General features: G+C 40.3%; 1 protein-coding gene across 1 annotated transcript; it reads left to right on the top strand.

Moving 5' to 3' along the window:
* Nucleotides 1–2511: 2511 nt before the first annotated feature.
* Nucleotides 2512–13855, top strand: LOC149273403 (protein unc-45 homolog A-like). Its single transcript, XM_089506367.1, has 19 exons — nucleotides 2512–2673; nucleotides 3234–3270; nucleotides 3381–3556; nucleotides 4015–4107; nucleotides 4200–4367; nucleotides 4700–4868; nucleotides 4978–5148; nucleotides 5527–5698; nucleotides 5809–6109; nucleotides 6230–6324; nucleotides 6438–6579; nucleotides 7207–7347; nucleotides 8905–9032; nucleotides 9133–9199; nucleotides 9472–9585; nucleotides 9757–9872; nucleotides 10729–10846; nucleotides 12394–12549; nucleotides 13589–13855. Exons 4-19 carry the CDS (start codon nucleotides 4024–4026, stop codon nucleotides 13853–13855), a joined length of 2409 nt encoding a protein of 802 aa, XP_089362493.1. The 5' UTR covers nucleotides 2512–2673; nucleotides 3234–3270; nucleotides 3381–3556; nucleotides 4015–4023.
* Nucleotides 13856–16224: the final 2369 nt, after the last annotated feature.

Consider the following 16224-nt stretch of genomic DNA (forward strand, 5'->3'; position numbering starts at 1 on the left):
CATTAATTTACATTGATGATCGCAATATGTGCAACCAGCCAGCAGGGTGAGCACTTAGAGATCCCAGCAGGGTCTGCTAAGTTTATCCTGCCCTCCAGTGACTGTGGGTGTCTGCAGTGATGCCTACCTGAAGCATACGCCTGATGACGCGATCAGACATTCCTTATACAGTATAACGGGGTACTGGATGACCTTTGTCATAACATGTTCTGGCTGGGAACCACTGATGATCTGCCTTCAGTCACTCTATAGTTCATACACGTTGTCGCCTCCATGGGTGTGGGTATAACAACAAAGTTAAAAGGAAAACCGACCCGCAGGACTGTTAATAGTTATGAATGCATCAACGTATTCTGGGTATTTTATAGCAACATTTAAAATGGTTATTATTGATAACCAAGGTAAACTATGTACAATATTAAAATGTATTATGTTTAAATAATGAGATACTTTTATTGGTAGGATAATAGGGCTAGAACATGCCGCTAGGAGCTCAGTGATGCTCAGGCCTGTCAACTTCTGGCAGTACTTGTATTTTATTTACATATCCCCAGCAATTTACACAGTGCTTCTTACAATACATATATCTTGTATACTAAGTGAAGTACATACTTTAATAAACTCTTTAATCACAATCAGATTTTCTGAAATTATTTCCTATGGAGTAAAAATGCTATCACAGAAATGAACACCATACACTACCAAGTATGAGATAATGAAGAATGCAATGGGTGCAAGTCATGTTCTTCCTACCTATTCGGTGAACCAAATGTAATGTTTATAGAGTGTTCGTATATTAGTTCATTAATCATTGCCACTTATAACTCAGTTGTGATGTTAATTTAGAATATATATAATAATAATATGCACTAATAGCCCATATAACCCTCAGCTCTCTTCTTATTTAAGCTCCTGTTCCACCTGCCTGCAATACATCACTAGCGCAGGTAGGGGGAGCTGTACATGGAGTACAGGCATGTCTGACACCCACTTCCTTATTAGGTATTATCCAGGGCGACGGCGCTCCTTAGATCAGCATCATCAAAGGGGCGGTTCCAGAACAGGGAAAACACGGGGTGAGAAGCGGCTTAGCAAAGCAGTTTGACGGCAGAAGAAGTTGGGAAACGCCGGGGCGCTGGTTGAGGCCTTCGCATTTAAAAGCGCAACATGGGGGAGACTTGCACAGAAAAGGTCAGATGAATGAATGAATGAATGAACGAACGAACGAACGAACGTTGACTTGGTACGAGAGGAGAGGGTTTGCTCAGCAGAGTGAGATGCTCATTGAGCCAGCGATTGTTAAATCGTCTTACTTTATAAACAGATACCGATACGTTTTGCCAACGTGAGAACTCATGCTCATCATATGCTAAGAAGTGAGGAATAGCATAGTTGTTGGATAGAGCAGTTATAAGCATGGGAATTATTTATCAATAAAAAATGTGTCAATCAAATACATTATTAAGAGGTCACATACAAAGTCTTGACGTTGACAGGTGTGCTGACATTGAGGTCGAATCCTTTCTTTTGAAGAATTTATGGTTCATTTGAAAGTTTGGTATTAAAAAATACAGATTACTTCTGGGCAGTAGATAAATGGAACAGCCACTCATCAGAAGTGGTATAGGCTAATAGAGTGAGGGAATTTAAACACGCATTGGATAGGCATAAAGCGACCCTGAACCTAAAAGCTCTGTGTCTTTACATCAGGAAAAATAGGCAGACCAGATGAGCCAAATGGTTCTTATCTGCTGTCAGATTCTATAGTTCTTGGCCTTTCTTTGCGTCAGCGTAAAACAATATTTTGAATTCTCACTATCTTGGTGTTAATGCAATTATACCAGATCTACATTAAACATGTGTAACAGGATCAAAGTTGTTGGAAGCGTGTGTATATGACCCTTTTTGTACACAATTTGAGCTCTTCAAGCATCTTGGAATAGGGAACATTTCATATATAACACATATATATTTATATATAATTAGTTCTTGTAGATCTGTGGCATTGTTAAGCTGATATATAGAAATTGACGTACTAGAAAGTCAATACCTGGCGGGTTTTCTAAAGCAGAAGTTATCTGGGATTATCTGAAGTTATCTGAGAGTAGTCTCTTCTTCTCTCTGTCGGCTTTCCTTTTGGGTACAGTAGTCTCTTCTCTCTGTCGGCTTTCCTTTTGGACACAGTAGTCTCTTCTTCTCTCTATTGGCTTTCTATTGGGCACAGTAGTCTCTTCTTCTCTCTATTGGCTTTCTATTGGGCACAGTAGTCTCTTCTTCTCGCTTTGTTGTAACACAAATGGGACAGGGACATGTTTAAATTGTTAACATAGCGTACTGGCATGTCTTATGGCCTTTTAATTATTGCCATGATTAATACCACATTTATTACGGTTTATCAGTTTTCTGTCAATGTTTTATGGGTCTCAGTAAGGACGCCATGAATGTTTTTAATATACCGAAAAGACTTTCAAATGCTTCTCGTCCTCTGAATCTTAATATTATTTCATTCTGAAGGTCAATTCCGAGAGCCTGAAGGAAGAAGGCAACAAGCACTTTAAATCTGGAGACTACAAAGCAGCATTAGCATGTTATACGAAAGCAATCAACATCTCTACTGACAAACCCGCTGCAGCTGTTCTCCATCGCAATAGGGCTGCCTGCTATCTCAAACTGGTAATCATAACTTTATTTACTTATCATTGATATGAATTGATCAGAGGGTGAGATACTTTTATTGGTTGGATAATTGGGGTAGAAAGATGCCGCTGGGAGCCCAGTGATGCTCAGGCCTGTCAACTTCTGGCAGCCCAATAGGGACAACTACTAGAGATGTTTGCCCTAGTAATTACACAGTGCTTCTTACAATACATATATTCATATAAACTAAAACTGACAGACTAACACACACTGCTATATTAGGTAGAGAAGGCCCCTTCTCACAAGAGCGTGTGTGTATATGTGTATATAGATATATACACGCACACATGTATATAATGTATGTGTATGTGCAACCTAGAAGAATTGAGTATATATGATAAATACTGTGCATATTAGGGGTTGTATGATCACTGAGTTCTGGTTTTATACTGTAAAGGGATCACTGAAGGATTTTATGCGGTATAGATTAGATAATGATTTTGGGATATAATTCTCAATAATAAAACTGTGCATCTAGTAAAGATCTACATATTATTATAGCTACCTGAAACTCGGGGGGATTTTTGTTGTTGCAGGAAGATTACCAAAAAGCAGAAGATGATGCATCAAAAGGTAATTTTAACTGTAATGTAAATGTTTCAGTATGTTCATGCTCTTGGGTAATGCTTTATTAAAAATTAGCACACCAAGTTTCTAAAGCTACTTAACGTATCATTGTCCAGCTATTGAGGAAGATGGAGGTGATGTCAAAGCATTGTTTAGGCGCAGCCAGGCCCTGGAGCATCTTGGCCGGTTAGATCAAGCAATACTCGATCTCCAAAGATGCCTTGTGTTGGAACCCAAAAATAAAGCATTTCAGGAGGCATTAAGAACCCTTGGCGTCAAGGCACAGGAGAAGGTAAATCACATCATACGGGCTGTTCAAGGCATCGGGCCTAGAGTTGGTCCAGAAAAAGTACAGGTCTTCAGACAACACCTCACAATGCTGCTGTCTGTGGCACCTGCATATTCACAATTCTGCTCAAACCAGTGCTAAAAAAAAATATTGCTTCAGCTAACTAAACCAACCTTGGCATTTGCCTAGGGGACCCAGGGCAAACATTTGTAATTGGGCACTTTTGGTTGGATGAAACAAAATATAGTTTCTAAATTAATGATTTACACAAATCACCCCTGTAACTGTAACTGTCCTATTAGAAACATTGAGCATGTACATGCTGTATACATTTGACATTACAAAATTTGTGGTGTTACAAAAGCACTGGTGTAAAATGTAAATTTCCGTGGATTCGCCTAACATTTCACTATTGACACAGAGGACATTTTTTAAAATAACCTCCCTTGTTTCGTCCCCAGGTCCGACTCATGTCTTCTACCAACTCCCGGGTTGAACAAATGTTTCAGATCTTGTTGGACTCAGATGAGAAAGACACTGAAAAGAAACAAAAGGTAGTTATTTAATGATGTAACGGGACAAGAGCCATCACAGACATTCGCATGACGTACTTTGACTGTTGTTTCGTCTTCCTTTTATGTTCCAGGCAGCCCAGAATTTGGTAGTCTTGGCTCGAGAAGATGCTGGGGCCGAAAAGATTTTTCAGAGTGATGGGGTTCGACTTTTGCAGTGCCTTTTGGACACTAAGAAAGCTGATTTGATGCTGGCTGCTATGAGGACATTGGTTGGACTCTGTACCGGTCATCAGTCTAGAGTAAGACATCCTGCTTAGTCACTTATAGCCCCGAGTATAGTATTATTCCTTTCCATTTAACTTACAATGTTATATGTTATCAAATGAAAAACAGCAATGAGTCATGCAGGTCATTTCAGTGGCTGCATTTAGATTGGAATATGTTTTAGCTTTAACTTAAACGTAGTGCAGTATTATAGTGGACAGCTGCATATCAAGTCAAATTCAGCCTTTCGATGTACAATGTCCTTTGGCACTTGGCATATGCAGTATGGCCTGCCTAGACACTGTGTTCTGTATATGTTGTAAAGAAAACTGTTGATAGTTTCTTAATTTATTGACTTCTTTTCCAGACCATGGCAATTCTTAGTGCGGTGGGAATGGAGAGGTTTTGTTCAATCATGGCTATGGATGATGAGTCTATTTCTTTGGCGGCATGCAGTGTCCTGCATACCATGTTTGATGCCTTAAAGGAGGGCATGAAAAAGGATATCCGAGGGAAAGAAGGTGCAATTGTTTTGGGTAAGGAAACCTTTGACTCATGAGACTTTTTGCAACCACAAAAAATGTCACCTTACACATTGTTAAAGAGGAATGACTCATACCTGTCTTCTTCTATATTTTCTCAAAGATCCTTCCAAAGAGTTGAAGGTGATGATCCACCACCTGCTGGAGATGCTGACACAAGCTACAGTTTCATCACATGGAAGGGAAAATTCATTGAACCTCCTCATCAAGGTGGTCCCTCGAAAGTCGCTGCGTGATCCCAACAATGGAATGACATTGTGGGTCATTGATCAGGGTGAGTTAATCAGCATTATTTACAGAATTGTAAATTGTTGTTTAGAACCTGTTGAGTGTGATTATTGGAGTCAATCTCCAGCCTTAAAGGTTCCAGGTTTTTAATATTAAAATAAATGTATTTTCAAAATTGTGGACTACTATGGAAAGAGCATTTCGCATTTCTAACAAATTAACAACACGAAGGATATGACACTAGGGTTTGGGTTAGGGTTAGAGTCATAGAAGATATACACATGGCTTCTTCTGCTGCACACATACAAAGCTTTGTATCCTCACTGTATAGACGAAACATTTCGTTTTTTAATACGCATGCTGATACATGACTTTGCCATTAGCTGCCGAGCAGTTTTATCTTACAGATAATTCTCTTATCCAGGTTTAAATAAAATTCTTGAAGTAGGTGGCACAGTTGTGGAGGTCCCGGGGAGCCTTGCAGTTACTGACACAACCAGAATGAGTGCATCTGTTCTTCTTAACAAGCTTTTTGATGACCTGAAGTGTGATGCAGAACGAGAAAACTTCCACAAGCTGTGTGAGAGCTACGTTCGGTAGGAGGAATAAGTCTGACATCTGTTACCTCGTTAGTTGACATCTCTGTTAGACGATTAAGGAAAGTCCATTGTGTGCAAGACATTTATAGTTTCTGTTGTAATCGTAGGGGCTCCTTTGAAGGCCACGGCATGGATGGAAAACTGCGAGCAATACAGACCGTCTCCTGCCTCTTGCAGGGTCCCTCTGAGGCTGGGAACCGTACTCTTGAACTTACAGGTATAATGGAGAGTATTATATCTCTTTGTGGCTCTGAACGAGAAATTGACCAGCAAGTGGCAGTAGAGGCACTGATCCACGCTGCAGGCAAGGCTAAACGAGCCTCTTTTATCACTGCCAATGGTGTTACACTGCTAAAGGACATTTACAAGAAGAATGAGAACGATGCCATTCGTATACGAGCCCTGGTGGTAGGTGATACTTTTTGTTTTGTTTCCTTATCATAAACACACCTAGCCAGGTTCTCTGTTACAAGCCTTTTATTAAGTGTCTGAGCACCTGGTCCGTCTGTCCAATTCTCTGCCTCGTAGGGTCTGTGTAAGCTGGGGTCAGCAGGAGGGACAGACTTCAGTATGAAACAGTTTGCAGAAGGATCTACTCTCAAACTAGCAAAGCAATGCCGCAAGTAAATCAATTACTTATGTTAATGAAAATAAATTGGTGGCTGGAATCTAAGTAATTAGACTTGCTTGTTTAACCCTGCACTGTGTAATCCCTCTCTGCTTGCTGTCCTTGAAGGTGGCTCTGCAATGAATCCATTCAGCCAAGTACTCGGCGTTGGGCGGTTGAAGGCCTTGCTTACCTTACGTTTGATGCAGATGTCAAGGAAGAATTTGTAGAAGACAAGACTGCATTGCAAGCAATGTTGACACTGGCAAAGGTACTAAATCCCATTCTAATCTTGATTGTTAAGCTATAGCTTGCCAAATTGCTGTAACCTGCTGTCAGCATTGCCATCTAAATAGGTCTAACCTACATTAAGTTGTGTATCATGGCATTTGATTTTTAACATTTCCAATTTTCTGTTAAAAATGTAAGCCCTGTACTGTAGAGATGTAATCGTATTGGAATAGCACATAACTTAGTAACATGGAGACCGTATAGTAAAGGTTCACACGTTAACGTGCTCTGCTGCTTACACATTGCAGTAAAGGACTGTCCTGGATTATTTGTAACAGGCATCAGCACTTCTAATAATCTGTTTCCTGATTTTTGTTACTTTCCGATTTAATGTAGTACTTTGCATAAATTATTTAACCCCATTTATAAATATGAACTGTGAAGACATTTTATTTAATGTAATTTAAAATAGGGTTTTGAATCAGACTGAGCCTTTGCTGTTATCAGCCTGCCTGACATGGTCTGCATGGACAGGTCCCATTAAATTTAAACCACAGCCCAGCCATAATGGGTAATTGTGCTGTGAATAGATGCCCACACGGTATTCCACCCTGATCCCTGGTAGGAATAAACTGGCCTATTTCTAATTTGTCTACTCTTTCCACAGTCACAGGACAAGACTGTGCTTTTTGCGGTTGCATCTACTTTGGTGAATTGTACAAACAGCTATGATCGTGAACAGATAGATCCTCAAATGCTGGAGCTGGCGAAATATGCGAAGCAGCATATTCCCGAGGAACACCCGAAGGTGAGCCAAAGGTTCTCCATCGATTTGTTTCGTACCATGACACGTACCATAGCAGTTGAATCATTGAAGTGTATCTATACTCAGAGTACCGTATTTGCTCGATTATAAGACGAGGTTTTTTTCAGAGCAAATGCTCTGAAAAATACCCCTCGTCTTCTAATCGGGGTCGTCTTCTAATCAGACCTCAAATAGAGGTCTGATTACGAGACTAAGATCCAGATCCCCCGCACCGCTGCAGGGGACCTGGATCCTCCTGTCTCCCCCCCCCACACTTACTTACCGGTGCTTCCTGCTGTATTGCCGGGGCAGCGGGTTGACGTCTACGCGATCCGCGTAGACAACGTCCGCTGCAGCCGGAAGGAGGTGTGGCTAGCAGCGGGGGTTGTCTGCGTCCGTCGCGGATACCTTCCCCGACTGTCAGAAATCAGAGTTCCCCGCACAGGTGCCGGAACTCTGATCTCTGACAGCCGGGAAAGGTATCCGCGACGGACGCAGACAACCCCCCGCTGCCAACTCCACCTCCTTCCGGCTGCAGCGGAAGGAGACGTCAACCCGCTGCCCCGGCAATACAGCAGGAATTTGGAAGCACCGGTAAGTGTGTGTGCGTGTGTGTGTTAAATGGGGGACATAGGGCATTTCTGGAATGCCTTATACCCCTATATGCCACTCTGGCACTTAGGGGGTTAAAAGGCATATTATGGGGCAGAGTGGCATATAGGGAGTTATAAGGCATTTCAGGAAGCAGAGTGGCGTTAAGGGGGCATTTAATAGAGCACTCTGCCTCCTGAAATGCCTTATAGAGTGCTCTATACAATGCCTTTTAACTCCCTTAATGCCACTGCCTCCTGGAATGCCTTATACCTCCCTATATGCCACTCTGCCCCATAATATGCATTTTAACCCCCTAAATGCCAGAATGGGATATAGGGGTATAAGGCATTTCTGGAGGCAGAGTGGCACATAGGGGGTCAAAAGGCATACCATGGGGCACAGTGGCATATAGAGGGTTAAAAGGCATATCATGGGCCACAGTGCCATATTGGTGTGGCAAGCCTGGGGGCAGATGTGCGTAACTGGGGGACAGGTTGGAAAATACAAGGAAATAAAAACAAAAAAAATATTTTTCTCAATCATAGCTTTTATTTAAAAAAATAGTTTACATGAATTAACATTTACTGGTAAAACTTTTTTCCTTTAGGGTCGTCTTATATTCAGGCTTTTTCTTTTTTTCCTAAGTTAATATTCAGATTTTGGGGGGTCGTCTTATAATCAGGGTCGTCTTATAATCGAGCAAATACGGTATATGTATATATGGCATGGTTTGGTACAGTTTTTGTGTAATTCATGTAAATCAGCCTGCTTCTCTTCCACGGACTCCCATTAATGCCAATGGGAGGAAAATGAGAATCTTTATTTTCCAGCTCAACTTAAGAAAGCGTGCATCGCCCTGCATGTGAAAATCAAAGTAGACTCCACTGTATATTTTGCTTTATCCATTTAGGTCCATTGTTGAAGTCCAGTTAGGCTCGATCTGTGTTTTTCTTTGTGTAACTGTAGGATAAGAAGGAATTTGTTGAGTCGCGGGTTCAGAAGTTACTGGTGGCTGGTGTGGTGTCTGCTCTGTCCTGCATGGTGAAAAATGAAAGTCCAGCAATGACAGATTCTTGCAGGGAACTGATATCTAGGTGAGAATTACCATGTAGCAGCCAGATTCAGTACCATCTGCTAAGATACACTAAAGTGTGAGTTCTGAAATGTGAATGTTTGTTACGTTTTACTCTTTAGAGTCTTCTTGGCTTTAGTAGAGAACGCTGAAGACCGAGGGAATGTTGTGGCTCAAGGAGGAGGGAAGGTAACAAAAGGAGTGTTATCTGCTATCCAGTCTCTCATTCCACCTTTGCTTTAGTGGGAAAGGGAACTCTAGTTTTAATGTTGTAACATTGTTTTAGATTAGTATAAATCAAAGTTTCATGACTCTTATACTTAATTATGTAAATATTAGTTCTTTCACTTTTTGGTGCTTTGAAGTGCGTAAGGCATGCTTCTAATCTGCAGCAGTGTGGATATCAAGTGCTTTGTTAAGGCCAAGCAAACCTTTTACATCTCTCTCTGTGTCTTATATAGGCTTTAATACCGCTTGCTCTGGAAGGTACAGATGTTGGGAAGACAAAAGCAGCTCAGGCCTTGGCAAAGATAACCATCACTTCAAACCCAGAAATTGCATTTCCAGGTGAAAGGGTAAGGATGCTTATGTATAGAAACTTTTGTGTAATGCTCATCATTTAAAGAAGTATTTTATTATGCTCCCAATTGTGAGTCTACTGGAACCCAAGCCTTTAATTTATTAAGTTTAGCAAAACCTACTCTCCCTTTTGTGTCTTAAATTGTCCTCTTCTGCTTCTCCGATAGATTTATGAGGTGGTTCGGCCTCTGGTCAGTCTGCTACACCTTGATCGAACAGGACTACAGAACTTTGAGGCGTTAATGGCGCTGACAAACTTGGCAGGAATTAGTGAGAGACTAAGGTACTAATTATAATGCTGAATAAATTATTTAAATTGGTGTATAGAGCGCTTCACTATAGGCATATTTGTGGATGTTTTGCTCACTCCTACCAGATGGTATAGCAGATTGTACAAACGTGATGTCTACGGCCTTTAGTTATCTTGTGAGTCTGTAAAAGTAGCTGAGATGAACATTAATTATGTTATAGCGGGTATAGTAGAGAATCCTAAATGGCCCTATTTAAAAGGACAGTCTAAAAAGTACTATAAAGTACGGTGTGAGTAGCCCTTACCTTCTGTGGGCACTTTAATATGTATTCTTCTAAAATCAAAAAAATAAAGATATGTTGCAAAATCTGATTTCTTTCTCCATAATCTGACATAATGGAAGTACGCGCCTGTCACTGATTGACAGCTCAAGCAGCCAAATCAGTGTCCGGAGAGTGCTCCCATTGAAATGAATGGGAATGCTTTACACATGCACTGGAGTGTAAACAGACCCCGCACGCAGCATTCAGCAGAGCCAGCGCTTGGCAGGCGGTGAGTATACAACGTGCTGGGAGATTAATTCGGCAGAGTGCATCTCCTGCACGGTGTTTAGCTTCGGCAGAATTCCTCCAGATGCATTTGCAAAAGGGGCAACATGAAAGTTTAAAAGGATAGTTCGTCTACCATACGCATTAAAGTGCATACGGTGGCTGGAGTGTCCATGTAAAATTTGCCATATCTGTTTCTTCATGCCCATAACATAGATCAAAACCTGGAAAGCAAATTGGTAGGAATCTTTCTAAAATGTCCTGTTATCTGCAAGCATATAAACATTTTTCATGGTCTGGCTTATCTGTATTGTTCTAAAGAACTGTCCTTTATCCTGCAGGGGTAAGATCATTAAAGAGAAAGCAGTGCCAATGATAGAAGGTTATATGTTTGAAGAGCATGAGATGATTCGACGAGCTTCTACTGAGTGCATGTGCAACCTTGCAATGAGCAAAGAGGTAAGCAGGACAACGCTTCTCATTATTACCAGCCTGAGCGCTGAACCATAATACTAATCCTAAAGCAATATGAGTAAACAGCTCTTTCCTTGGGTTCGTTATTTTGTGATCGTCCCTGTTGAGGTTCATTTTGTGTGGAAGTTATCTGAAACTTTTTAGTCGGCTTAGGGCGTACCTGTACCTCCCTTTAAATTTGTGGCAAGAAAATAAATTTATGCAGGGCCAATATAAAGAGCTGTTCAGTGACCTGTTCATTAACAGAAATATACAAAGAACAAGAGGTCACCCTCTTAGACTGGAAGAGCGCAGGTTTCATAGACGACAAAGGAAGGGATTCTTTACAGTGAGGACAATAAAGGTGTGGAATTCACTGCCAAGGGAGATGGTGTTATCCAATACATTAGATGCCTTCAAATGGGGTCTGGATATTTTTTTTAGAAAGGCATGACATACAGGGATATAAATAGAATATCATGAATATTTTAGAGCTTCTTAATCCAAGGAGAAATCCGATTACCTCTTGGAGCCAAGAAGGATTTTTTCCCCCTGATGGCAGAATTCGAAGTAGCTTAATTAGGGTTTTTTTTTGCCTTCTTTTGGATCAAGAATAGGAAGGTTAGTAGAAGGGTTGAACTTGATGGGCTTAGGTCTTTTTTCAACCTTATGAACTATCTCACTATGTATGCAGCGGTAGGTATATCTATCGACAGCCTGGACTCCTTTAATGGCAATGTACCAAGGTCATTAATGCTGGCAGAAGCCAGCATTAATGACCTTGGTACATTGCCATTAAAGGAATGCCCGACCACTCAATGGGGCATTCCCTTTCGGTATGTGCCTGCAATGGAGGACTTATGGAGCCCTGCTGTTGATCACATTATAATCAGCTACAGATTAGGAGGAGAGGGAGAAAAATAGTTTCTCCCCTCCCAAACAATTAAAAAAATAGGGGAAAAAATGAAATATGGATTACATTTTTAATATTAAATGGATTGGGAGCCATCACTGGCATAAAACAATGTATGGGATATCCCCAAAGGGATCTCCAACCATACTGCACTGGGAACATTGCAAAACCAAAACATTTTAAATAACATAAAATTTAAAAAAGTTTCCAAGAAAGAAAAAAAGTACACCTTAGCCCTTCCACTACAAGTAAAAATAAAAATAAAAAAATATATATAAATAAATCACTACCCCAAAACCACTTGTCAGTAGATTAAGAAAAAAAAGTAATATGGGTTAATATGAAAAGCATGCATGTGGCCCTCTGTAACATAAAAAAATGTGCATGTGTGGTAAGAGTGTAATCAGATGTAGCTGAACATAAATTGGGTCATCGTTCAGTTGTGGCACTTACAGTATAGAAGAAAATTTCAGTAAGATTGCATGATTTTAAGACATTCAAGTATTTTTTTATATTATCACTGGCATTGACTATAATATATCATATTATATAAATCTATTTAAATTGCTTCCCCGTTTTGTTGAGCATGGGACAAGCCACCTCAGACCAGATATAATTTACATGTCCAATCTTCTATTAGGTGCAGGACTTGTTTATGGCAGAGGGGTCCGACCGTCTCAAACTAATGATTTTATATAGCGGTGAAGATGATGAGCTTTTGCGCCGCGCAGCAGCTGGAACGCTCGCCATGCTGACTTCTCTACAGCCTGAGCTTTGTAAAAGGATCACACAAGTGGTAAGGAGGTGGAAACCTTCATGTAACAATGTTTTGTTCAGGCATAAAAAAGACACAAAATATGTTATGAATGCCAAGTTCTTGTAGATGTGTATAATGTACATACGTTCTTAACCCCTCGTAACATTATGACATGTGTATTATAATCAAGATCTAACGGTATACAACCAGCTTTTTAAAAATGTTTTCCTCCTAGTCATGAATTAAAAATATCAAAGTAGTCCTTGATCTGCTACTGTGGAGTTTATCTGTAAAAATAAAATAATCATCCCATTGCTATGGTGATAGGGCCACATTTTAATCACCTAAAATCCTCCTGATGGCTACCAGGGCCGGCCTTAGCGGTGTGGGACCTGTGCGGCCGCACAGGGCGCCATGGCAACAGGGGCGCCTGCCCGGGACATAAATTAAAGCATCGTTTTTTTTGTTTAGTTTTTTTTTAAACTTTATTTAACATCTTCCATATTAAATAAAGTTGTTTTAACTTTATTTAACATGGAGGATGTTAAATAAAGTTAAAACAAACAAAAAAAAACAATGTTTCAATTTAAGTCCCATGCGGTCGCTCGTGAAGTTTTCAACGACTGCTCGGCGCCCCTGACTCCGTCGCGGTGCCGGCGTTTCATGCTGAACGCCGGAATTATTCCGGCGCTCAGCTGTGAAGCGCGCACCGCGGCAGATCGGGAAGACGGACGCCTCCCGCTCCCACCGCAGGACTCTGGCAACGAGGTAAGTAAGGATAGGGAGAAGGGGCAGAGGGAGGGGGCAGAGGGGGGGGCAGTGAGAAGGGGCAGAGGGGGGGGCAGTGATAATGGGATGGGGGGGGCGCCAGAGTCCGCACAGGGCGCCAGAACACTTAAGGCCGGCTCTGATGGCTACACTTGGCCCAGTCCTCTCTATATGCTTTGTGTATTTTGAATACATTGTTTCAGTAATAATTAAGTTGGCAAATAATTATTGGTATTAGCAGCCACATTTGGATGTTAAGATACACATTTGAAAGTATTTAGATTTTAAAGGTTTTTTTAAATCTTTTTAGACTGCCCACTGGATGGAGATTTTACAGGGCCTGCTCCTTAGTGAAAACATGGAACTAAAACATCGTGGGGCAATCGTTGTCCTTAACATGATGGAGGCTGACCGTGAGCTAGCTGAGAAGCTGATGGAAAGTGAAATGTTTGAGATCCTGACTGTTCTGGCAAACAATGAAGAAGAAGAGAAGAAACAACCAGTGGCCAAAGCTGCCAAGGAGTGTCTGGCCAAAGCAGTGGAGTATGGGTTAATCAAACCCAGTGTGTCTGCATAGTAGGCTGAGGTTATTCAAACTCATTCTGTCTGTATCATCAGACCATGGCTAATCAACATGGGTCTGCACAGTCACACTGAGGGGCTTGAAATCTCCAAGGAGTAAAGAAACGGTTTACAATCCTGTTGAAATTCTGCTGGAGGCTTACAGTACTGCTCTGGCAAAATCCAGATCTCATAGGTTCTTTCCTTTGTTTACGAAATGGTTAACTAAGCTTACATTTTTTTAAAAACTTGAAACTTTTAGCCAATCAAACTATATATATATATATATATATATATATATATATATATATATATATATATATATATATATATATAATATATACGCACCCACATAAGAGCATGGTGTGTATGATGTAACATAATATAGCACCACGCGCATTTTTAGTGTAGTGCTATACAAGAAACTATGGATTTGCCGCCATAGTTTATCCAAACTTTTTTGCAAAGAATGTAATAGCTGAAAAATGCATATATTGAAACATTAGTCTTAATTCTTAAGTCTTAATTATGAAACCAAAGTGTCTTAGTTTGACTTTTTGTGATTTATATATCTTGACATTCCATGCCTTTTTATATTTCTTCCAAACCATTATCCAATAAACTTGGAACACAGTGTATATGCAGTAAAAGCCTGATTGTTGATGGGTTTTGGGTTTTTCTGGCAGTGAAGACTATATGAATGCCGTTCCAGCTTGTATCGGAGTTTATTCACTAAAGCAGGAGTACACAGGAGAATTGTGGAATCAGCTCCCTAAAGGGGAACTGCCATCACATTTAAAAAATATTGTGGTTTTAAAGCAGCTGCATATAATATGTACCAATTTGTATGTATTCCAGACACTGAGGTTCTTTATCATACATCCTCTGGTTCATTGTTAGTAACCTGGCCTGTCGCTCTGACTAATGACTATTGCATACACACTATGGATGACTGACAATGGCAGCATCCAGGTCTGCAAATATAAAGGAAGTTTATGTATACAGAATGCTTTATTATCACTGGGCATGGTGCACGAAGAGCTGAGCTGACCCTGCATAATTAAACAAGTGGGAACATTTTCATTAACATGTAACTGAATTAACTGCATTACGCAGGGCCGGCTCAGCATCTATTGTAGGAGAGGCTGACTGGGGGTTATCCTTTCATAGTGTATTCTGCTACAAACTCCTGCCTTGGTGATTTAAACCCCTTAGTTTGCCGTGCACATCTTTAATTCTTAGAAGAATGCAAATGCTTGTTGTGATTTGTTTATGACTTCAAAATGCCCTCTTGACCATAATTGTGAGGGAGAAGGTGGTATGGCTTTTGAGTAATTTTACATGGGCTTTAATTTGCCCGCGTTCTTTCTATATACTGCATTATATATAATTTCCATATGAAACACCCGTTTTAAAATGCATTGTGAAGCTGGGAAGTTGAAAGGTTCCATTCTTGCAAACTCCCAGTTTAGTAAATGCATACATGTCTCTGCTTCGGTACAGCTGGATGTGCAGTGCGTTTAACCCTTTATTATTTATTGCTATTTTGCACATCCACCTTAATTAAAAAAAAATCATGTAATGCGAGACTATAGCTGTAAGACTTGCAGTGAGCAGGTATGTGAAAACTTTTCCGCGACATTCCATTTAATTGATTCGACGGATTCCTCCAGAATCCATTCCACCAAGTATATGGTTTACTTCCCTTTTGTTGCTCTCGTACGTTTCGATATATTCCCAGGCTGTCCTTCACCATGACGTTTATTAGATGCGGGAACCCGTAACTGTGTGTACTGTCACATTCTGTAGTGTAGGTTGTGCACTAAAGCCGCTGCTATCTTTTGTTTCTTTTGTCTCCTGATATTGTTTATACACAATCATTAGTAGAGATATTTATCTTGTATACGCATTGCAATAAATCACAATTTGATCACAACTGTATGTGTTCTCGTTTTCGGTTTGATTTCAGGGCACATAGTTATTTTAAACCTATATCTACTTCAAAGCAGACCTGCGTGGATATTCCTCCCATTATTGTTACTTCTGTCCTATTGGTGTCAGTGGAATGATGGTGACTAAATCGGCAAATAAGTTAAGACAAATGAATGTTATTGATTGCTTCATGCAGCCTTTGTATAGGTGGTTAAAAGAGAGAGAACATTAAGACAGGAAAGCACAAACTATAGGTAGTTTTGATTATATTAAAAGCTGTGATGGTAGCAGGCTGCCCTGTTATTAAATGTTGTATATTCAAACTGTATTATTATTATTTTATTTATATAGCGCCAACAATTACGCAGCAGTTATAACAATACATTCAAAGTATGAGAAGTCTAGAAGCGACAGACTAAGACAAACTGATACATTAGGTAAATTCCTTTTATA

The sequence above is a fragment of the Sceloporus occidentalis genome, unplaced genomic scaffold (assembly GCF_023333645.1).
Source record: "Sceloporus occidentalis isolate IW3139 unplaced genomic scaffold, rSceOcc1.0.p SCAF_378, whole genome shotgun sequence".
Classification (NCBI taxonomy): Eukaryota; Metazoa; Chordata; class Lepidosauria; order Squamata; family Phrynosomatidae; genus Sceloporus; species Sceloporus occidentalis.